This window comes from Acinonyx jubatus, chromosome B1, assembly GCF_027475565.1.
Source record: "Acinonyx jubatus isolate Ajub_Pintada_27869175 chromosome B1, VMU_Ajub_asm_v1.0, whole genome shotgun sequence".
Lineage (NCBI taxonomy): Eukaryota > Metazoa > Chordata > Mammalia > Carnivora > Felidae > Acinonyx > Acinonyx jubatus.
The window spans coordinates 111107032-111129908 of NC_069382.1; the positions used below are offsets into that span (position 1 = coordinate 111107032).

The following is a 22877-nucleotide window of genomic DNA, read 5'->3' on the forward strand; positions in this document are numbered from 1 at the left end:
ATGATTAGATCATGAGGCAGTAATAGTTTTGGAATCCTGATAGTGTACTATTAATTTTCTTTTTGGGAATATTTTCTTTGCTTCATGTTGTTTTACTCAGTACCAAATTAATAGTAGTCTGAACCCCAAACAAGCAAATCTTCCTAAGGTTCAGAATCAAACAATAACAGACACATCACATTGGGTGTCCCGGGAGCAACGAGATTCCTGTTGGAGGCTCACGAGATTTCCTCATTGGGACAGCCCACTGGTATCTCAAGCTCAGTATCTCCTAAACTGAGCTTCCTTGTTCCTCCATAGCACTGCTCCTCTCCTTTATTCCTTGATGAACTCACACCACTACTGACCGGCTATTAGAACTAGAGGACTGAGGGCTATCCTAAACAACAATAGTCCATAAAATCAGCTGGTAGACCAGCAGTTACAGCTGAACTGCCACTAAGGTCTACTGGCTCTAATTCACACGGAGTCGCCAAAGCCATCCTCTCCCCCTGTCTCTACCTCCACCGCCCTCATTCAGGTCCATGTCATCTCACCCAGGTCGCTGCAGCAGCTTCCTATCTGGCCCTCCCACCAATCCATTCCACATTAAGACCTATCCCAATCTTCTGAAGTCATATAAAGTCAAAATATTTCTAGATTTAAGAAGCTCTATTTTTCTATTACAAAGAGAAACTGTTCCCAAGAAAACTTTCCATGAGCTGACTGTTGTCCGGTTCTCCAGTCTCACCTTACCATCACCAGCACCGCCCGCTTCCCAACCCTCGATTCCAGACGTGCGCAAGTACTGCCGTTTCCTGACTACTGCACACTGTGGCATGCTTCCTTGCCTTTGCCCTTTTTACCATCCTTGCCTGGAAAGCCCTGCCCAGTGTACCTACCTTCCACGGCCAACTCATACTCTAAACTCCCTCATCTTCCTGCCGTAAAAACTACAGAACTCTAGTTTTACTATCACTTCCTTCCCTTCTCTTGCAATCAAGTGACCTTCCTCCCCACAGGCCAAGCCCTCCTCAGATGCTCTCCATCTTCTACATCGCAGACTTTCTCAAAATCTTAACTCCCTCTACTACTCTCACACTACAGATGTAGTAGGTAAATATGGTCTGCTCTCTCTCCTCTTTAAAAAGTTCCAGACCCTCCACTAACCACATAGACCTCCGGTTGCTGCCCCATTCACATGGTCTCTTCAGCCAAACCTTTCCAGCTTGTCTACGCCGCCTCATCCTCAACTCCCATTCACTCTTTAACATACTACCAGCAGGCTTCTATCTCTAGTCCCTCAACTCTCTAGTCAGACCTCTCCCCAGGTTTAGCCTAGGACATCCAAATGCTGGACTAACATTTCCCCTTACATCACCACATACATCTGAAACTAGATTTATCCAGAACAAAACTTGATTTCCCCCTGAAATCTCTTCCTCTGGGTCCACCTTCTCCCTGCAGTAACTGACCCACCATCTTGCTAGCTGCTCAAGTCAAACCCAGGAATCATTCTTGATGCCATGAATTCCATCAACTGAACCCTTCAACCTGCATAGTTTATCCACTTTTTTTTTTTTTTTTTTGCTAATGCTTTGGTCCAGGCCAAGCATGATCTATTGTAATAGTTTCCAAACTTGGTTACTTACTTCCCCCCTTTCTCTCCTCCAAGCTGCCCTCCTCAAAGTAACAAAGGTGATCTTTAAATAGAATGACCCCACTCCACTGCTTAAAATTTTTCAATGGCTGCCCTTTAGGCTTCAACAAAATAAAAGCTTATCATGGCCAATGTGATGCTATATGACTTAGACACTGCATGTCTCATCTCATCCCTCTCTTCCTTGCTTGCCTTACTCTGATCCTACTGGTTATCTCTCAATCCTAGAACACAAGCTTCTCAGATCTCAGGAATGTAGTACATGCTGTTCTCCATCTCGAATATTCTTCTCACCCTCTTTGTATAGCTCAAAGTTTACATGCAGTCTCCTAATCTTTCCAGCAACGATATGAGAGATGTACTATTACTTCCCATCCTTTTTTCCACTCAAATGTATTTATCACTCAATTTATCGAGAAAATTAGCTTAGCACTGATATAATAGGAAGTGACTAGAGAACAGGAGTTGATACACAAGCTGATAAACAAGAGCCTGTGGGGGCTAATCCAGCATGGCCCTCCCTCCCATTTTCAAAAACAGACTTTATATTTTAGATCAATTTTAGAACAGCAAATTGAGCAGTGTACAGAGTTCTCACCCCACCCACCAGTTCCCCCAATATCAAAATCCAGTACCGGAGTGGTACATTTGTTACAATCTGTGAGCCTACACTGATACATCATTTTCACCCAAAGTCCACAGTTTACATTAGGGTTCACTCTTGGCTGTATAGTCTACAAGTTTTAACACGTACTTAGTGACTTGTGCTCACCACCGCAGCATCTCACCCAATAATTTCACTGCCCTAAAAATCCTATGTGCTCTGCCTCCCTCTCTCCCCTGCAACCTCTGGCAACCACTGATCCTTCTACTGCCTCCACAGTTTCACCTTTTCCAGAACGTGGTTGTACAGTTAGAATCATACAGTAAGTAGCCTTCAGATTGGCTTCTTTCACTTAGTATATGCACTTAAGGTGGTTCTACTTTTCATGGCTTGATAGCTTTTTTAAGTTTTTTATTGAAATGTATTTGATACACAGCATTGTGTACATTACAGGTATATGACATGTTGATTTGATATATTTATATCCTGTAATATGATTGCCATATTAATAGCACCGATCACATAATTACCATTTCTTTTTGGGGGTAGGAATAATTAAGATATAGTCTCTCAGCAAGCTTGATGATTTAAAAAAAATTTTTTTTAATGTTTACTCACTTTTGAGAGACGTTTCCCATATTTTAAGAATACTTGAACACAAGGAGGTTAGGTAATCTGTCTAAAGTCTGTTAATAAATGAGCAAAACAAGCAGTTAGGAGCCCCCGTTCTTTAAACTGCCTCACTGCATGGGCAGTACCATCATCGTGTGGGAAACAGGATGCGGAACTGCACCTGGCACAGGTTATCCTCTGCTGTGTCCACACCTGGGGGAAGTAGTGAGCTCTGTTTCCAGATGAAGTGCAAGGAAGGGGACCTTGGAAGATACAAACAGTACTTGGTAAAACCAGCTCTATGCTACTGGAACCCATGTAAAATAAAAAAGGCTTCACGGCACAAGTGACCTAACAAGGGAAAAAAATATTAAGTACTTCTATCACAAATATTAAGAAACTGCATTCATACAATGATGCCAAAACCAATTTTTTAACTGTAAATAATGTACTTTTAAGCCAATATACTCTAATATTTCAACACGTCAACATGTTTGGTAACAGACAAGCAAATTTATCTAGTATCTTCTATATGGGTTGTAGTCCTTCATTATTTGCTCTCAAAAGTTTTTCCTTGTTGAAATGAAAAAAGGAAAGAAGAGAACTGAGGAAAGGAAGAAAGGAATGAAAATACACACACACACACACACACACACACACACGAATATAATTTCAGGGATCCTGCTGAGTTCAGTTCAGACAATGAAGGAAAGACCTGCTTAAATGCCAAGTGCTCCCAAGGGATATAAACGTGGTCTTGCTGAGCTACTCAACTCAATATGTGGAAGTTATTGCTGGTTATTAGCCAAATGCTGTATGCATTACTTCTCTTTCTGTTCTGTTTCAAACATGTATAAACTACTCTTGGACAATCCAAATCAAAAAGAAAAATTTATTTTAACACTAATGATTCATGTGGTACCTGAGACTCAAGCGCTAGTGCCCGTTGTGTGCTACAACATGCAATTTTTGTTAGGCAGATTTAAAATGTAACCTAGAGACAAGTCAGAGCGGTTCATAAAAAATGAGATACTATGTATTAGTTTGATTTGGGTGGGGGCGGGGTGGGGGGGGAGGGGAGTACAAAGAAGCAAAAAGAAATCTCGAAAGCTCAAGAGCTCAGTGTGAGGTGCTAACCATGATGTACCACAGGGTCAAACTCTAACAAACCCAAGGACAAGCTTCAAAGCAAAACAATGATCTAACCGAGGAGCGTACTTTGCCTGTGCCACACATTCCACAGTAAGAGGTGCATACAACAGGGTTTGAAATATCAAGTTTTATTCACTTCTATTCTTGTATTTTACTCATTTCCTTGTTCAATATTTCTTCTGCATTCTTATTCTTTTTTTAGTATCAAAAAATACTAGATTTTGCTCAGTATAACTTTCAGTACTGTTTTCAATGAGATCGTTTGCATGGGTAGTCGAATCCTCAGTCTATGTTGTTAACGGGTGATTTCTGTCCTTTTCACAATTGAGTTTAATCTGTTTACATTTATTGTTAGCTCAAATAATTACGGGTATCTGCCATCCTTTTTTGTGTTTTCTCTTTATCTTGATTTTCCTTTGCTTCCTTCTTGTATTCTAATAACTAATTTAAAAAAAATACTCCTTTACTTTTCTCTATTGATTTGAAAGTATATGTTTTTTTCCCCTAACCCTTTAATGTTTGCCATTTACATTCTGTGACATTCTTACTTGGTTAATGTGTAAAGTTAACTTCTCTACCCTGATGCTGAACAACAAGGATTTAGATTGTATCAATCATAATTATTATTAAAGTGGCAATTAGTTCTGTTTTATTTTTTAGAAACCCTACATTGTTGTGGGGTGCCCGGTTGGCTCAGTAGGTTGAGCGTCCAACTTTGGCTCAGGTCGTGATCTCACGGTTCATGGGTTCGAGCCCTGTGTTGGGGTCTATGCTGACAGCTCATAGCCTGGGGCCTGCTTCGGACTCTGTGTCTCCCTCTCTGTTCCTCATCCACTTGCACTCTGCCTCTCTCTCTCTCAAAAATAAACGTTTAAAAAATAAAAAGCAACCCTACATTGTTATTGTGACTATTGTTTTACATAGTGATTGTTTCTTAGATTCATCTGTATGTTTCCTATTTTGCTCTTCACTTCTTACATCCTGTTTTCTCACATGTTCAATTGTATTCTTCCACAAAAGAACTTTCAGTAACAACCTTTAGTCTCTCAGCCTCTATTTTGTTGAAATGATAGTTTACTGAACATAATGTTCCAGGTTGATTTTTATCTCCCCTCAAAACTTTGAAGATATTCTTTTGCTTTCTGGCTTCAATTAAAACATCTTCTGTAACTTTAAGATTTTCTGTGAGATTTTCTTTGGTCTTTCTGCATTTGGGTTCTGTAGTTTCACCATTGCGTGTCAGGTACAGATGTAATTTTATTTTTCCTGCTTGGAACTCATGACGCTTCTTCAATCTAAGTATTTCTCCTGCAAAGGGCACTTTTGAAGGGGGAGAAGACTGGCCCAAGGTGGGGAGTCTGACTTCAAGGGCGGCTGGAGGTCAGTCATGCAGAGGGGCGGCCAGCATGGGGGTAAAGAGCCTAAGCATGGCGAGGAGGGTGTCCACATAAGGGGGATAAGTGTGGGGTGTTAGGACCTGAATGGAATGAAGAGGGGCATATGCAAGGAAGGTAGGCTCAGAACAAGGTGTTAGAGCCCAACTCAGGTGAGGAGGGCATTTACGTAAGGGAAACAGTGGTGGCAGAGATGACAGACCGTCACGCTCAGGAAAACTGATCAAATATACCAAGATTTTTTTTTTTAATTTTTTTTAACGTTTTTATTTATTTTTGAGACAGAGAGAGACAGAGCATGAACGGGGGAGGGACAGAGAGAGAGGGAGACACAGAATCGGAAACAGGCTCCAGGCTCTGAGCCATCAGCCCAGAGTCTGACGTGGGGCTCGAACTCACGGACCGCGAGATCGTGACCTGGCTGAAGTCGGACGCTCAACCGACTGAGCCACCCAGGCGCCCCTAAATATACCAAGATTAATGGAAGGCAGACTTATCCTACCAAAAAAGGAGCTATAATATGTAAAGAAGAAAACTAGAATGACAGCTGTAGCGTTGGGTAGGAGCTCATGGTTTTTAATATGTAAAACTATAAATAAAACCAACAAAATAGAAAACATTTTAAAAGATTCAAATGTTTACGTATATATGTTTATATGACATTTCGATTTCACGTATTTACACTTTTAAGTCACTTTTTTATGTTTGTTTGAGAGAGAGACAGAAAGGGAGTGGGAGAGAGGAAGAGAGAGGGAGGGAGATACAGAACCCGAAGCAGGCTCCAAGCTCTGAGCTGTCAGCACAGAGCCCAACGCAGGGCTCATCCATGAACCACAAGATCATGACCTGAGCCAAAGTCAGATCCTTAACTGACTGAGGCACCCAGGTGCCCCTACAGTTTGTTTGTTTGTTTTAAATTAAATTTTTAAAAATATTCATTCATTTAAGAGAGAGGTTGATCAGGGGGAGGGCAGAGAGAGAGGGAGACACACAATCTGAAGTAGGCTCCAGGCTCTGAGATGTCAGCACAGAAGCCAATGTGGGGCTCGAACTCTTGAACCATGAGATCATGACCTGAGCCAAAGTTGGATCCTTAACCGACTAAGCCACCCAGGTGCCCCCTGTATTTTATTATTTTATTGTATTTTATTTCATTTTATTTTTTTTAATTTTATTATTATTTTTAACATATGAACACATATGAAACACATATGAAACATATGTGAAACATAGGAAACACACATGAAAAAGTTGTAGCATCTTGGAGGGAGTTCTCAATGGTCAAATCTAGAACACATTCGAGCATTCAAATAAATAATGATAGTAACAGATTATAACCCACTGAAGAAAAGAGGAAACTGTTAAGTCCATTCTGATATAATTAAAAATTAAGGTTTGATAAGGAACAAGATACTTACACACAGTTTTAATTTGCCTCCACACAAAAGCATTAATTCCAAAGGGGAAAACAGTAACTTCAAAGAAAAGAGGTCTCTCAGATACCACCACCTTAATTAAGTGATCAAAGTGAACATTATCAGTAATGGGGCCAAACTGAAATCATGCACTGAAGAGAGACCACATGCAACACGTGTGCAATTCCTAACAAAGATACATAAAGTGAATCAAATCACAAGGAACATCAGTCAAATCCAAAGAGACATTCTACAAAATAACTGTAATCTTCAAAAGAGTCAAAGTCACTGCAAGTCAAAGAAAGAATGTTACAGTTCCAGACTAGAGGAGACATGACAAATTCAATTGTGATTCTGAACTTTTTGCAACCAACAACATTAACGGGAAAATTGGCAATATCTGAATGGGATCCACAAACTGGATGGTGGTAATGTATTAGTGTTAATTTTCTGATTTTGATGGTCATTTTGTGGTTAGAGAACGTCTTTGTATTTGAGGGGGAATGGCATCCTGTCAACAATTTGTTTCTGAACTTTCTTCCTACTGCATTTAGATTGTTTCAAAATAAAACAATGCTAAAAAACAACAGGCTAAACAAACACTAAAATAACCATTTACAGAGAGAAATAACCTATTAAGAAGGGTCGTACATTAAATAAACTTTATTTTTTTACTGCATGCCAGTAAAAAAACTATGGTTACTTAGGGAATTGAAAATTTTTTAAAAAGGAAAAAATACGAACAAAAAAATAAGCACAAGATCTCACATACCCTTTCAAGTTCTCATTTAGAAACCTTAAGAATACTGCATTCTCCTGACATGTTAGTGAAGTGGAAAAGAGAAACTATCATATTTATCCTATGACAGCCCTTTTTTAGAAGGACTTTATTAAAAGATCATGCTGAAAATCTTACAGAGACCCACCACACATGCAGAGTTGAACCACGTCAAGAGTGATTCACCCAGGGGCACGTGGGTGGCTCAGTTGGTTAAGGGTCAGACTTCGCTGGGCTCAGGTCATGATCTCAGGATTCTTGAGTTCAAGCCCTGTATCAGGCTCTTTGCTGTCAGCATGGAGCCTGCTTTGGATCCTCCAACCCCCCTCTCTCTGCCCCTCCCCAGCTCGTGCTCTGTCTCTCAAAAAAAATAAACTTAAAAAAAAGAAAAAGAAAGAAAAAAAAGACTGACTCACCCAAACTCAGCTCTTCTTTCAATTTATATCCCACCTGTGACCCATTTTGAGACTACCAGCAGTTACTAAACCTGTTACAGGGCTCATGTCTTCAGGACAGCATCAGTTAATTCGTAAAATAAAACTTACCTATCTAGTCAAATTTGAGTAATATTGTTTCTCTTGGATGTTAAAAAATGGTAACTTATTTTCAGTATTAAAATCTAGTAGAAGATGTATCAATAACCCCATGACTAGCCATTTAAGTAAATATAACACATCCAGGAGGAAAAAAACAACACATCAGGAGACTGAACAAAAAAGTTGGATTTTCTTTTAATTCACTGTTTTTATCCCTTTATAGTAAGAACAGGAGTCTGTTGTGATCCAACCTTACATTCTAGCACTAAGAAAATGTCAAGTGTCAGGAAGTAGAAAGTACGGTGTAAACAGAAGTCTAGCCCAGCCGAGAATAACAAAGCAGCAGCAGCATTACTTGAAAAAGGAGAGAACTGTTTGACGTGGGGTGAGGAAGAGACATGGATGTTTAATGGGCAACGGTAGGAACTAGCATAATGTGCATAATGAATACAAATCAGAGAGTAGCAGTTTAAATTTCTTAGCTGAAAGGCAACAGTGATACACTGATACGGAAAAATAAAAACAGAGTGCTTCTAAATATAAGCCTTTTTAGGAGGACCTTAATTATTCTGCTATAAAAGCACTCTGTGTGACACCAGTCCCAGTATGGGGCTTCCAGCAATAACATGGTGCGACCGTGTGCCCTTCCCACATCCACAGTGAGAACTCTGTTATTACTGCTCTCTTCAGGGACTGCTCAATTGTACTCCACAGATATCATTAGGTCATGGAATGGACTTTAAAAGGATTTAAGACACATCCTGGAAATTGGATAAGAAAAAGCAACAGATTCGATTCCTAACAACACAGGGCTGCTGGAAACTATCAAATTCCCCTTGAAAGGATGAAGTCTTATCACCATTAAAGACATTCAGACTGATGTGGCCCAAGGTCTGAAAACAACCCCCAAATGCAGTCGTATCCTTTTGCAAATTCAATACACATATGTTCTATTTTCCCAAACTGAAGAGAATAGTTGGCTACATATGGTCTAATGTGTACATGTGTACATACTAGAATACACATACACACATTGATTTAGGTCCATGCATATGTTTATAGTCACAACTTTTATATATTGCAGAAGTACCTGAAGGTATCTGCGTGACATGTTCCGTACTTGAAAACAGATGGGCACCGTATAAATGGAACACATCTGGATTTCTTTAAGCAAGCCCATAATTCCAAGCTATTACACATGCTGTGGTGACAGACGTGGAAACAACTGCTCTTCTGAGTAACATAAGCTATGCAGAAGATCCCTTTTCACTGGAGATCTGGAAGCACAAAAAACTGATAAATGAAACTGCAGGGTATAATGCCTGAAAACATGAAGTCATTCAGTCAACAACTAATTCACCTCCCATGTGCCGAGTGACGGACTCTTTCAAACTTCTGCTATCACCCTTCCCTGCTTTCTCACCTTTGGCAGTGCAAGGAATCTTTCTGTGTCCTCCTAAGACCAACACGTTTCCCAGAGCTCAGCTTCCAGCCTTTCCCACCACCCTAGAGACCTCCATGTTCTCAATATTTTCTTACTCAGCACTTTCCCATCAGCAGGTAAGCATGCTCAGGTCTCTGCTACCTTCTGATTGCCTTCTCTCAAAATCCACATCCTCACCCTTCTCAGCTAAGTGACTTGAGAGGGTTGGCCACATCTGTTATCTCTACTACCTGTAGCTTTCACTGATCTGTACCTACTGCACTTTAGCCTCTGCTCCACCAGTTCACTGAAACTACTCTCAGAAGGCCACTGACCTCCTTACCTCCAGATCGAGTAACTTTTTAGCCACTGACTTCACAAAAGCAATCACCAGTTTTGATCGCTGTCTTTGAAAGATTCTCTTTCTTGGCTTTCGTGATACCACATTCCCTTAGACCTTGATCACACCTTCCCGGTCTCCTTTAGAGACTTTTCTTGTCATCCTTTAAATGCTGGTGTCCAGAGTTCTACCATGAACCAACCTCTCTCATCTCACTCCATGAATTCTCTTTGGGCACTCTCACCTAGTAACACGGCTTCAACTACATTACTCTGCTGATGATTTAAAGTTGTACCTCCAACTCAGAGCTTCTCTTTGTGCATCTAATTTGCAAATACTATGTTGAAACCTGTTAGGAGATCTACACGATTCATTCAATCTCTCATTTCCTAGAAACTGCCTCTACTTCTGCTAGAGTGTATCAGTGATGGGCTTCCCCAAACCATGTCTGCAATATGTGATTCTCCACTCCCCCGCCCAGGTCCCCTCATTGTAACCGACCAGACATCTGCTCCAAGTTGGGACCATCAGGCTCCCATGCTAGGAATGTGACTGACTAAAGCTGTGTTCAAACTGGAATTCTTGTACACTGCTGGCGAGAGTGTAAACTACCCCTCTGACAACTGGCAGCATCTCCACATACACACATACCTAATGACCCAGCAATTCCATGCTTAGGTATAAAGTGAGAGAATTACGTATGTGCCCAGTAGACAAATAAAAGTACATTCATGGAAGCACTCTTGATAAGAAGCAAAACCTGGCAACTATGCAAAACTTCACTGTCGGTGCAACAAATAAATCGAGGTATATTCATCAGATGGAATATTACATCAAGGCAACAACATGGGTCTCAGAAACACGTTAAGCAAAAGGTACAAAAGAGCGTATGCTAAGATTCCATTTCTATAAATTCCAACAACAAGCAAAAGGCATCTATGGCCTTGGAGGCAGGATGGTGGTTACACTTCCAGGTTTAGGCAGAGATTAAAAGAGCACAGGGGGCTTCTAGGGTCTGGTACTATTCTGTTTCTTGCTCATAGGTATGCTCACTTTGTGAAAAGTCATTAAACTTATGGACAACGCACGTCCTATATGAATATTCTTCTTCAAGATTCTCAGCTAAATCTGAACTGGACTCTTGAACTGAGATTTAAATTCTTTGTGAGAATTCCTTACAATAACAGGCTTACTGGGATACGAATAATACAGTGAGACTATGTACGACAGTGAAGAGAACAAAAGAAGTGTAACAGAGTCCCAGAGAAAAAAATAATTAAGAAGGAACACCTTATATGGCAGGTGCCTTTCAAATAAGAACATACTTAAGCCAACTATTTTTTCTTTTTTGCTCCTAATCTAAGCCAATTATTATCAAGAATTACCTCAAAGGAATAGAATCGAGCCTCTGAGGTATAGCCAGATGGTACTAACAAAGCTGTCTTCCTCGCTTTGATGCCTGTGTGTCTGAGATGACAGAGGGCTGAATGCCACATGGGGCAGGACCACTGGCAACTCTACTCCAGGCCAGCAAGCCAACCCATTAAGTACTCATAAATAAATCTACTCCTCTGAAGGCATACTTAAGGACTCATGTCAAACAAGTTTCTTTCAAGAATTCCTTATAAAATATTATGTCCTGTTCTAATAAATGCAAAACAAAAGACTTTGATGGAAAGCCAGAAGATGATTTAAGTTGTATTTTAACAGATACTTCTTCACTTCTATCATTTCCAAGGTTATAAATTTATAATTACAAATTTCATTTTGGACTCCTTCCTAAAATACAATGTATTCCTAGCTCACGTGTGCCCCTGTATCTCCTCTTAACCTCATACCTTTCTGCCTGCATTAGAGTCTCATAAGTCATTATTTTGGAGTATCAGCCTCAGGGCCTGACGTTCACTGAGTCACCACACCCTGACACCTACCAAGATAGTGCTGACACAGAAACTGGAAATGACAGAAATGACAGAAGACTCAAACAGGATAAAAAATACAAACCAACTAAAAAAAAAAAATCATCATGACTCATTCACCTCTGAAAACAACTATATGGCAGAACACATCTTATGGCAAAGTGCTCTTTTAGGCCCACTGGCATCTAATAGTTTTTTTTTAGGGAAAAAAAGGAAATAAAAAGGAAACAGACATTAAGATCTAATTAACATAGAAATGATTTTTTTTTAAAGGTGGTTCACTGAAGCCATCATATGCAAACAAATGACAATTAACCCAACACATAATGGCAGTGTGAACATGACTCTAGGACCATAGCAGGAACCACACAGTAGGGACAGAAGGCTGTTTTTGCCCTCAAGAATCCAGCCCTCTCTGGCGGTGAAGAAAACATAACCTCAGAAGGAAAAAAGTAGTAATTGTCAATAAGGGGCATGGGGAAGATCACATGTGCTACAACACATGTGCTTAGAGGAGAAAAATAATTCACTGAATACACTGGCCACTGTGCTGAGCCTTGAAGAATGAAGAAGCATAAAGAAAAGCAGGGGAAGGGATTTGGGTAGAAGGTCAGCAGAGCCAAGAGAGAGGAAGCAGGTATTCACAAGGAGGGCATGAGAACAGGTAACTGATGGGGCTTGTCTGGGAAAAGATCAAGTTTTTAAGAAAATATAATCAAAAAATTTTTTTTATATTTATCTTTGAGAGAGACAGAGCACGAGCAGGGGAGAGGCAGAGAGAGGGAGACACAGAATCCGAAGCAGGCTCCAGGCTCTCAGCTGTCAGCAAAGAGCCCGACGCAGGGCTCGAACCCATGAGCCGTGAGATCATGACCTGAGCTGAAGTCGGACACTTAACCAACCGACTGAACCCCCAAGAAAATATAATTTTTAATTTTAATCTGTCAGGTCAAAACAGTATAGTTTTTAAAAAATGTTTATTTTTGAGACAGAGTGTGTGAGCAGGGAAGGAGCAGAGAGAAAGGAAGACAGAGGATCTGAAAGGGGCTCTGCATTGACATCAGAGAGCCCAATGTGGAGGTCGAACTCACAAACCACAAGATCATGACCTGAGTTGAAATTAAGAGTGGGACGCTTAACCAACTGAGCCACCCAGGTGCCCCCTCACAGGATAGTACTTTCTCAATTAATTTTTTTTAATGTTTATTTTTGAGAGAGAGAGAACTTTAATTTTTAAAAGGTGGATTTTTTTAAAAAATGAAGAACAATATACAATGGACACCATATGTGGCCCACAATCTGGCCCTTTACCAAAAAAGTGTGCTGACCTCCACTCTAAACAAATTCCAAAAATGGAAGGAGGTTCTGTGTTTCCATTTTAGTCTATGACTACTAGTGGTCTGTGATAACATTTATCTAGGCCGAGAAAAGGGTGGAGGACTCACGAGAGGCTCCCCCACACGCTGAGATTCGGATCCCCTGGAAGAGGCCGTGGCGGCTGGCAGCTGCTGGGGGCTCAGAATCTTGCAGGAGAGCACCGGCCAGGGCCAGGCTGTAGAAGGGCTGCCGCTTGCTCCGGGTAGAAGCTGGGCTGGAGGCCAGCTCTCCCGGTGGGGAGGAATGCAGCCTCAGGACACAGCTGGAGCTACCACAACAACAGCCAGCAGGCGGGCAGAAGGCCTGAGAGTTGTTGCCTGTGAGGACCACAGGGCCTGGCACCAAAGGAAGAAAGGAGAACCAGAACCGGGGAGTAAGTTACCCCTGCTGCCCTCACATTGCCTCACTGACCAGTCCTTCTCCCGAGAAAGGCTAACACTGCACCAGGTGGCAAAGAATGTTTCAAGGGGCCAACTCCAGTATCCCAAAGCAAAGGGTAGAGTGGGAGCAGAGACATAATGAATTAGTAATTTTCTCCTCTCCCATTTTGTCATGCATTTTTAAAGCGGGCATTGAGTCTCAAGTATATAATGAGACTCAGTATTTATCACTATATTTTGTAAACATGCCACAGGCACTCTATTTCATCCTATTATGGAACTTGTTCTCTGAAGAAAAAAGATATACAGTGAGTTGAAGGAGCCTCACATTCCTATCTCATTATCCAATGCTGGGGAAGAAAAGCCAAGAAAGCAAGTGTGACAGCTAAAAAACAAAGTCCTAAGTCCCAGAGCATAAGAGACTGGATAATGCTCACAAACCAGAAATATGGGGTGCGTGGGTGACTCAGTTGGTTGAGCGTTTGACTCTTGATTTCTGCTCAGGTCATGATCCCAGGGTCATGGGATCAAGTCCCATGTCTGGCTCTGTGCTATGCGTGAAGCCTGCTTAATAAGATTCTCTCCCTCTGCCCCTCTGCCCTAATCGTGTGTGCGCACACACATGCTCATTCTCTCTCCCCTCTAAAATAAAATTTTCAATGTGTCATTCATCATCAAAACCCAAAAATCAAGCACCACACTGTGTGTAGTGTGGTGTTCAACCCTATACCAAATAGAACCACGTGGACTGGTGTGTGCCCGGTGAGTGAGCAGCAATCACAATCTTGCTTCCTCTGGAAGACTGCCCTCTGAGGCAAATTATCCCAGCTTGGGCCCATCTGTGATGCCACCGACCTCCACCCAGAGATGGGATATTTGGGCAGAAAAGACGAAGAGGAGAGCACACTATTACATAAAGGATGAAAAGGAATGCGATATGCTCTGAAACCTGGGCAGTGGTGAAGCTCGGGAGGTCTTCCAATAAGCCTGTGTAAGGAGAGAGTCCAAAGAGGGCAGTTTATACAATGCAGGGGAAACGGGGGACAACGTATGAGGCTGAAAATTATCTGACTGAAAATAATCTTTCCAAAAATTTTTAGAGGATTCTTTCTAAATCTGATAGAAGACTAAGGCAGCCATGTTCCCCAGTCAGATTTCTAGTAAATAGTCTGGACTGGAGAAAAAGTTCTAACTTAAGCCCTTAAAGGTTCTCCAGAGGACAGACTGAATTTTAATTTAAAGAGATCAAGAAGAAAACCAGATCTCGGTTTCTCTGGGACCCCAACTAGGAAGGACTCACAAATAACTGCTCTTCAGCAACAAATCCCAAACGGCTGTTGAACGTGTTTCCCCCCTCTGCTGGCTCTTTGCTGCTGCCCATGGCTGTCTCTGCCTTGAACCCCCTCCTCCTAGACTCTATCCTTAAAGTTTTACCAAGAAGCCAACCAAGGGTGCAGAAGTCAGAGCCACAGAGCCTGAGTTCAAGTCCTGGTTCTTGCTGCAGGATCTTGGCCCAGGTTCTTAACCTTTCTGAACCTCACTTTCTTCTTCTTCTCCCCCAGTTTAGCAGGAGAGCAGAAATTCCTTTCTCTCTCCTGTGAGCCCCTCCAGACTCTTCCATGTCAGTGAACAGGGTCACCACCCACTCAGCTGCTCCAGGCAAAATCAGGAAATCCTTCCTTCCTCTCTCTCTTCACACACACAGTCCCTGAGCAAGTGCCATCAGCTCTACTTCCAAAGCAAACTTCAAGTTAATCAAATTCTTTCTATTTCCACTGTTGCCACTCTTCTCCAAGCCACCAACATCCCTCCCTGGGTACTTTCGCTAGCTACCTCCTAACTTCCTTCCTGGCTGCCACTCTTGCCTTCTCCAATCTGTTCTCCATACAACCTCAGTGATCGTCTAAAAGCACCAGTCAGATCCTGTTACTCCCTTGTTCAAACCCCAGTAGCCCACCATTGCACTTAGAATGAAATTTAAATTTCTCCCCTGTCTGGCCTCTGCCCACCTCTATTTCTCTTCTCTTTACTCTGTCCTCCCTAAGGCACACTGGCCTCCTCACTGTTTGGGAAATACATCCACTCCATTCCTCCTCAGGGACTTTGCACTTGCCACTTCCTCCACCTGGAACACCCTCCCAGCAAGTCTTTGTACCACCGACTCCTTATCATTCAGCTCTGACTCAGGGATGCCTCCTCAAGCAGGTCTTCCTCATCACCCCATTCAGTAGTGTTCCTGCCACCGGATTCCTTGTCCCTTCCCAGGTTTAACTTCTTCTTAGTCCTCAGTCTGCAATTAAATCAGCTGTGTGTTCACTTCCTCACTGGCCTCTCCCCACTAAAGCCTCAAGACAGCAGGGATCCTGACCCTTAGCCTTTGTCGTCAAGGTGTCATAGTTTGGGAGAATGTGTCCCCAACCCCAGCAAAAGCTATTCATTTCCTATATTATTTAAAGGATTCCATTTGAGAAGGCAAAGCCTAGACTCTTTAATTCCCCCGAATCATGCATATCATTTGGTACTCAAATAATCACGGAGCTGAATTTAATTCTTCCTCAATACCATTAGGCCTTGCTGATTATTCTAAATATTTCAATGAAAAATTAAACAACCTTTGTCATTTTTTTCTTCTTCTGGGCAATTGAAAAAACATTTTTTGTAGTTTCAAGTATTTATTTATTTTAAAGTTTATTTTGAGAGCAAGGGCAAGGAGGGCAGGGGCAGAGAGAGAAAGAGAAAGAGAAACAGAAAGAGAAAGAGAAAGAGAAAGAGAAAAAGAGAAAGAAAGAGAAAGAAAGAGAAAGAGAAAGAGAGAGAGAGAGAGAGAGAGAAAGAGAAAGAGAGAGAGAGAGAGAGAGAGAGAGAAAGAGAGAGAGAATCCCAAGCAGGCTCCATGCTGTTAGCACAGAGCCTGATGTGGAACTCGATCTCATGAACTGTGAGATTATGACCTGAGCCGAAACCAAGAGTTGGACACTTAACCAACGGAGGCACCCAAGCGCCCCATCACGTTTTTATTTAAATTCCAGGTAGTTAACATACAGTGTTTGCTATTCCCTTCAAAATGCTTCCAGATATGGGCTAGTAAACATTGGTCATCTTCTACTGGTCTCACCAAATGATGAAATGTGATTTGAGGATAAACCTGGTATTGTTTGAGGAAACTTTTTAAAATCTCAACAAACTAGATTTAGAAATAATGATAATACTAGTTAGGAAATTAGAATTGAAAGCTGTGGTACATTTGAGCTATGTTAATTTTATTACAAATTTTTTTTAAAAGTCATTTCCCTGGCAAAAGTACATAATGGAATCATTCATTACTCTACCATATAAAATTAGCATTGTTTTTCACATTTTAAAAATTATTTTTTTAGGGGCACCTGGGTGGCTCAGTCGGTTGAGCGGCCAACTTCGGCTCAGGTCATGATCTCGCCATCCGTGAGTTCAAGCCCCGCATCAGGCTCTGTGCTGACAGCTCAGAGCCTGGAGCCTGTTTCAGATTCTGCGTCTCCCTCTCTCTGACCCTCCCCCGTTTGTGCTCTCTGTCTCAAAAATAAACAAACGTTAAAAAAAATATTTTTAAATGTTTATTTATTTGGGGCGCCTGGGTGGCTCAGTCAGTTGAGTGTCTGACTTCGGCTCAGGTCATGATCTCGCAGTTCATGAATTCAAGCCCCGCATCAGGCTCTGTGCTGACAGCTCAGAGCCTGGAACCTGCTTCAGATTCAGTGTCTCCCTCTCTCTCTGCCCCTCCCCTACTTGCACACTTGCTCGCTATCTCTCTCTCAAAAATAAATAAACCTTTAAGAAAAAAATGTTTAATATTTACTTTGAGAAAGAAAAAGCACGTGCGAGCTAGCAGGGGTGGAACGGGGCGGGGGTAGGGGGGAATCCCTAGGGGGCTCTGTGCTGACAGTGCTGCATGTCAGCTCTATTTCACAAACCATGAGCTCATGACCAGAGTCGAAATCAAGAGTTGGATGCTTAATTGACTGAACCACCCAGGAGGGCTATTATTGACTGATTGACAGAGAGAGAGAGAGAGACAGAGACAGAGAGAGAGATGAGCATGAGTGAGAGTGGGGGAGGCACAGAGGGAGAGGGAGAGAGAATCTTAAACAGGCTCCACACCTAGCACAGTCAATCTCATGACTCTGAGATAATGACCTGAGCTGAAGAGTCGGATGCTTAACCAACTGAGCCACCCAGGCGCCCTTGTTTTTCACATACTAATCTCCACAGTTTTTCCCTCTTTTCCCATCTTTATCCTCCAATCTTTAATATCTCCAAATAAAAAAATCTGTTTTGTGCAGAGGAAAAAAAAAATCAGCCTGTTTTAACCAAAATATAATAAACATAGCAAATGCACCCTAACTTGTTTAATACAATATCACAAGTGTGAATGTTATCCAGGCGTCCTCAAAATAGAATTCTTGTTAGAAACACAAATAATTAACAGCAAATTCTTAACACTTCTGCCAGCTTCTATTTAACTTTATACTAAAACCCAGCTTTAACTTCCAATAACAGTAGACAACCACATCCACCCTTTTTTTACTTCAGCTGTTTCTTTGGAACCCAAACTTTAGCTTACAAAATGAAATTAGGCAAACCACTCAGACACCACATTGAGGCCATAACTAATAAATAGTTGAACTGGTAAGTATGCATTGTTTGGCAAATAATCTCACTTCTATGATTTCCTAAAGAAAATATCAGGTATTAAGATCAAGTTTACCTCATTAAAAAAAAACAAAACGAGGTGACCCATTTAATGACAGTAGCTACATATGGTATAAACATTTTCTCAGAAAAACTTCGTACCTACCATACCTTCCTATTTCAGAGGTCTTTCATTTCTACTCAACATATCCTTCAACTATTTGGAGATTTTGATACATGGAGGAAAGGCTGGATTTCTGGAAGAGACCGCACTGAAGTAATAGCCTGAGCAACAATTCTGATTCTGAAACAAAACACATAAACTGACAAGACCCCTAACCACTTTGGGCCTCAATTTATTCATCTGAAAAGGATGGAATGGGCATAAAAATAGACACAGACCAATGGAACAGAGTCCAGAAACAGACACACAGACCAATGGAACAGAACAGAGTCCAGAAAAAAAAATCTACACATAGTTAATTTATGACAAAGGAGCCAAAAATATGCAACGGGGAAGGGGTAGTCTCTACAATAAATGGTGCTGGGAAAACTGGACAGCATGCAAAAGAATGAAAGTGGACCACTATCTTACACCATACACAAAAATGAACTCAAAATGAAATAAAGAGGTGAATGTAGGAACTGAAACCACAGAACTTATAGAAAAAACACAGGGTTAGGTAAGCTCCCTGACATAGGTCTTGGCGATGACTTTTTGAATCTGACACCAAAAGCAAAAGCAACACAAAAATAAGCAAGTGGGACTACAACAGACTAAAGCTTCTGCACAAAGGAAACCATCAGCAAAATGAAAAGGCAACCTACTGAATGGGAGAAAATACTTGCTAGTTTTAAGGACTTTTAAAATGGGTCAAAGTTGGATTCTACTGCCTTCTGCAAAATGAACTTTAACATAGGAAAGGTACACAACAATACAAATACACTATATTACTTTACCTGTAACATTAAGAGCTGAGAAAGGAGCTACCGATTGAAAATCGAGATAGCAGCACTTCCCTTGTATTTCATGATTTAATTTTCAAGTAAACCTCAGGAGGTAGGTGTTTTTCTTCCTCTCTAATGAGACTCCAAGTATTAAGTAACTTGCAGGGCCCAAGTCAGGGGGCCTAGTTCACATTCAGGTCAATCAGATTTCAAAGTCACTAGGCTGCAGTGCCTTTAATATCATTTTTATTTTTTAAAAAATGCCAGCTTTCAAAAGACCTTCCATAAGTGAGTATTCAGAATTCTAATTACTTACCTGTGTAGTTACTGATATATCACTTACATACAAGAGCCATGATTTCTCAGTATTTTTTTTTAATGCTTATTTTTGAGAGAGAGAGAGAGAGAGTGAGAGCAGGGGAGAGACAGAAGAGAGACACAGAATCTGAAGCAGGCTCCAGGCTCTGAGCTGTCTGTACAGAGCCCGACACAGGGCTCAAACTCACAAACTGCGAGATCGTGACCTGAGCCAAAGTCGGACGCTTAACCAACTGAGCCACCCAGGTGCCCCTCAGTATTAAATTTTTAAATATTAAATTTACAAAATATCAGGGCACCTGGGTGGCTCAGTCAATTAAGTGTCTGACTCTTGATTTCGGCTCAGGTCCGGATCTCAGAGTCATGGGATTGAGCCCCAAGTCAGGCTATGTGCTGACAGCACTGATGCTGCTTGGGATTCTCTCTCTCTGCCCCTCCACTGCTTGCACACGCACACACACACACACACACACACACACACACACACAAATTCTCTCAAACGGTGCTAACAGGCCAGTCTTGGCACAGTCTCAGACACCAAAATTTCAATTGGAGTGTTACCTCAGAATGTAGGATATTGGCCAATAGGAACCCTAATCTAGGAACACTCACTTTTAACTGAAACAGCAGCAGCAATGGGTTAAAACTCAATCCCTTCTGAGCTTTCATACTGAGGACTAATGCACTCTGGAAAGATCATGAAGGAAAAGACTAGGGCAGATACCCTAAATGAAGACTGTTCTGACTATGCCCAATGGAAATATCACGTTCCATTCAGAATAAGGGGGTGCCTTATCTCACCCTGTGTTCTTTCTCCCAAAACCAGTTATTGAACACTTCTTCTCATTTGCTGTATAATGTACCAGACCCTGGAGATATACGGGTAAGATATAATACATATTCTGTGTGACAAAGGAGTACACAGACAATTGTAATACTGTGGGACAAGGTCTAGATGGATTAAGTTTTAGTGTACTATGTGCACAGAAGCATACATATGATTTAATCTTGAAATGACTGGAACATATTTTAACAAAATTAAATAACCGATTTTCAAATGCCTCAGATGATCCTCAACTTTAAATCATACTGACATTTCTATTAAAAATGAAACATCCTTAAAGTCACACAATTGCTTTTTGAAATCAAATTCCTTTAAGATCTTTCCTAGTAGGTTTTAACCTTTTAGTTTCCATTCGTTCAAAACTTTTTGCCAATAATTTGGTTATTTGACATATTTCATCCCAAATTTCAGAAACATTAGCTTTTATATTCCTTATTAGGTTTTGTTGTTTAAAATAAACATGTATTATTACATGTTACCAGTGGATGCAAAAAAGGGAGGACTTCTGTCTCCCAATTCTTTAAGTTTTTTATAATAAGCACCTATTCCTTTTGTAATTGAGAAACATTTCTTATTAGGAATGCCATAAAATCTACGTGTTATTTCATGTTCATGTTTTCTAAGGATCAACTGCAGAGGCGCAAGTTCACTAAAGTTCTTTCATTGTGATTTAGTTATTGGTGGAGAACTCTAGTAGTGACATTATAATTTTGTGACTTGTCATGAAGCAGAAACAAGTATAAAATGATTTTGCTCTATTTTATGTACTCCGTCCCTTAGATTATCGTACTAATGTAAAATCTTGAGAAATAAAATGTTTTATTTCTTCTGTGTACAGTTACTTCAGAGCATTATGCTCCTTTCTCTTGAGGTATTAAAATTCAACACTGCTAACTGAAATACATGTGCTTTCTCTTCGAAGCATTTTAAAGTGCTCCAGAACATTCATTTCATCTATCTTGCAACACTTCTGCATGATACAGTAGAAACAACTAAAGAAACCAACATCTTTTCTCAGATCTGTAGGATACAAATGGAGAATGAGTTCGTGTCCTCTCTGTACTGCCCAAATCCTAAGAGGTACCTTTGACTGTGTAATTTAGTACAGGTGTGGAATCAAATACACTCTTTCTAGTGTCTTAATCTTTCCTCTTCATCCCATTCTTCTTTTCTAGCCAATCCAGTCTATTAATAGTTATAGAAAAACAAAAAAATTCAACCAAACTAATCGTATTTTCCATGGTTTACAGCTAGAAGAATGCAGAGGCTCTAGCCCCTTGGGCAAGTTGCTCAGTCTGAGTTCCAGCTGCATCAGGTGTAAAGTGGGGAATCAAGTTGCCTCTTTACCATTTGGAGTTGCTTGAAGGCACAGAGGAAGAGATCTTTTGAATTATCAAGCATCACAAAGACAAATGTGTTACTAATAAATTCTTTACTCTTAATTCGAGATCTTTATAGCAGTAACAAACATACAATTTATTTCCATCAAGTCATTTGCATAATTAGTTATGACGCAAATTGAATGTTAATTTTTGCGTGTGTGAGATTACAACACCTAGCATTCGGGAGACTCAGCAGATATTCCTTTCCTCACTACATTGCCTTGTTATATCTAGCAAGTTCCTTGGAGTTCTTCATAAATAGCTTTTTAGGGCATTTGTACAATAAATTGTAGTGGTGTAGGGAACCAACTAAAATCCCTCTATAACTTTTAGTAAAATGGCTAGAAAAGGAGATAAGTCTGAAGAAATAACTTGCCATAATTAGGACTGCCCAGTGATGAACTGCTTCCCGCCCACAATGTGCAACTACGGAAGAACTCAGTAGGAGATATGGTCAGGCCTCACTCCTGACTTGTTACTGGGACTGAGGAGCCTCTGCTGTGGGATTCCAGAATTTAAATCTACACTGATGTTACTCTGGCACTGCATTGTCTGTGCACAAAAAGTAAAGGAATCAAAACACTTGGTGGCTGACTATGAATCCACCCAAGAGTGCCTCTGTAACACTGTCCTCAGGAACATCATGTCAATCCCTAGAGGCCTTGGAAACTAACTGATGAGAAAGGAACCAGTATGAAGCATTTAAAAGCAGAGCTGAGTTAGGCAGGCGGGAATGGGCATCCAAACTGTTACTCAATAGCGAGGTGATCTAGGTACTTCAGGTGTCCTCATCTATACAATGGGGAAAACAGTACCTACCTCACAGAGTTGACATAAGCATTAAAGACAAGCAGGTGTGTGAAGTACCCTAGCACTCAGTCCATCAACATCACTATTACTCTAATTATTATTATTGTAATTTCTCGGGCAGAAGCAACACGATCTCAAAACAGAATTACAGACCAACTCCACTAATGACCTAAAAGCTTTGTTAATTTCAAGAGGAACAACACAACACAGAAAGAGATTCAATATTCAGTAATGGACTTTGAACCAACTGGGATTCCTGGTAGTTTGTGTCAAGTTAACAATAAGCATCTTAGAGGATGCAGTTTTCTTTGTTGCATGTAAGTCAGCCATGAGCAAGAAAG

General features: G+C 40.9%; 1 protein-coding gene across 6 annotated transcripts in view; it reads right to left on the reverse strand.

Annotated features, from left to right (window-relative positions):
- Window positions 1-22877, reverse strand: part of MCUB (mitochondrial calcium uniporter dominant negative subunit beta) — a 104339-nt gene that overhangs the window by 42534 nt on the left and 38928 nt on the right. For 2 of the 6 annotated variants that reach the window (XM_053217068.1, XM_027062343.2), the window contains exons 2-3: window positions 9221-9407; window positions 3037-3118 (exon numbers count right to left, since the gene is read on the reverse strand). The exons of 1 other annotated variant lie outside the window; for it this stretch is intronic. In XM_053217068.1, coding sequence (XP_053073043.1) covers window positions 3037-3118; window positions 9221-9330 — 192 coding nt within the window. In that variant the 5' untranslated portion in view covers window positions 9331-9407. Of the gene's footprint in view, window positions 1-3036; window positions 3119-6819; window positions 7004-9220; window positions 9408-22877 lie in introns of those variants that run through there. 3 more of the 6 variants (XM_053217069.1, XM_053217070.1, XM_027062366.2) reach the window with 2 other exon arrangements.